Here is a 1,425-nt window from a genome sequence, read left to right on the forward strand (position 1 = left end):
ATATATACTGTATATATATATATATATATATATATATATATATATATAATTATTATTATTATTATTATAAATGAAGTAATTATTAATAAAATAAATTATATTGTCTGTTTTTCCTTAACTACCCAGTCTGATTTAATCTCAGAGATCCAGAAAAATGTAACTGAATAAAGATTTTTATTTACAAATTGTGAATATTCAGTTTCTTCAGTGTATAGAGCAAAACATGGGGTATAGATTTGGAAATATTTCCTGTTTAACACTAAAAGCAATACATTTTGAAAACTTCTCATGGCACCTTTTTTTGGTGTTTGTTGTGTGACTCATTTTCCATAAATATAGAATAGAATAGAAAACAGCAGAACAGAAATACTAATGTCCGAAAGATTCAAATCTGTAAGATTTTTTTGAACAAAATCTCTTATGGTCACCAAGGCTGCATTCATTTGATCAAAAATACAGTAAAAACAGTAATACTGTGAAATATTATTACAATTTAAAAGAACTGTTTTCTATGTAAATATATTGTAAAATATAATTGATTCCTGATCAAAGCTGAATTTTCAGCATCATTACTCCAGTCTTCAGTGTCACATGATCCTTCAGAAATCATTCTAATATGCTGATTTGCTGCTCAAGAAACATTTATGATTATTATCAATGTTGAAAACAATTGTGCTGCTTTATATTTTTGTGCAAACCGTGCTAAATGTTTATTAGTGCTGTCAAACGATTAATCGCGATTAATCGCATCTTATATAATATAAAAATAAGAATATAAATGTATATACATGTAAATATTTTCAAATATATACTGTATGTGTGTGTATTTATATATACATAATAAATATACACAATATACACACATATATTATGTAAACAAAAACTTTTATTTTGGATGCGATTAATCGCGATTAATCGTTTGACAGCACTAATGTATATTTAGGATTCTTTGATCAATAGCACTTATTTGAAATAGAAAACTTTTGTAACATTATAAATGTCCTTAATGTCAGTTTTGATCAAATGCATCATTGCTGAATAAAAGTATTAATTTCTTTAATGAAAAATCTATATGCACCTTTTGTACGCTGGCTGTAACAGCCTACAAAGCAGTCTTGCATGTTAATTTAAGGCTCAACCAGCGACTAGTTTAGGAAAACCTGGTTGAAAACACATGATTGCATTGCAGAAATGACACACTGCAGCTCTGTCTCTGACCTTTAATTTGCGGGAAAATCAGCAGCATGTGTGTTTCGTGTGCAGCCGTGTGTTTATGTGCTCATGTGTATGTGTGTGTGTTTGCACACAGAGAGCTGTTTGTAAAGCTAGACGAGCGACTAACCTGTGATCTCTGGGGGGTGAGAGGAAGTCAGAAGGGGTGTCCGTTCTAAATGGAATTCTAGAACAGAAACGGCAAAAGAGCGG

General features: G+C 30.0%; 1 protein-coding gene across 1 annotated transcript in view; it reads right to left on the reverse strand.

The window, feature by feature from the left end:
• Positions 1 to 1,425, reverse strand: part of LOC107704040 (RNA-binding protein Musashi homolog 1) — a 40,939-nt gene that overhangs the window by 2,470 nt on the left and 37,044 nt on the right. The window contains exon 11 of the mRNA XM_016506877.1: positions 1,343 to 1,399. Coding sequence (XP_016362363.1) covers positions 1,343 to 1,399 — 57 coding nt within the window. The remainder of the gene's footprint in view (positions 1 to 1,342; positions 1,400 to 1,425) is intronic.

The sequence above is a fragment of the Sinocyclocheilus anshuiensis genome, unplaced genomic scaffold (assembly GCF_001515605.1).
Source record: "Sinocyclocheilus anshuiensis isolate Anshui unplaced genomic scaffold, SAMN03320099.WGS_v1.1 scaffold117, whole genome shotgun sequence".
Taxonomy (NCBI): domain Eukaryota; kingdom Metazoa; phylum Chordata; class Actinopteri; order Cypriniformes; family Cyprinidae; genus Sinocyclocheilus; species Sinocyclocheilus anshuiensis.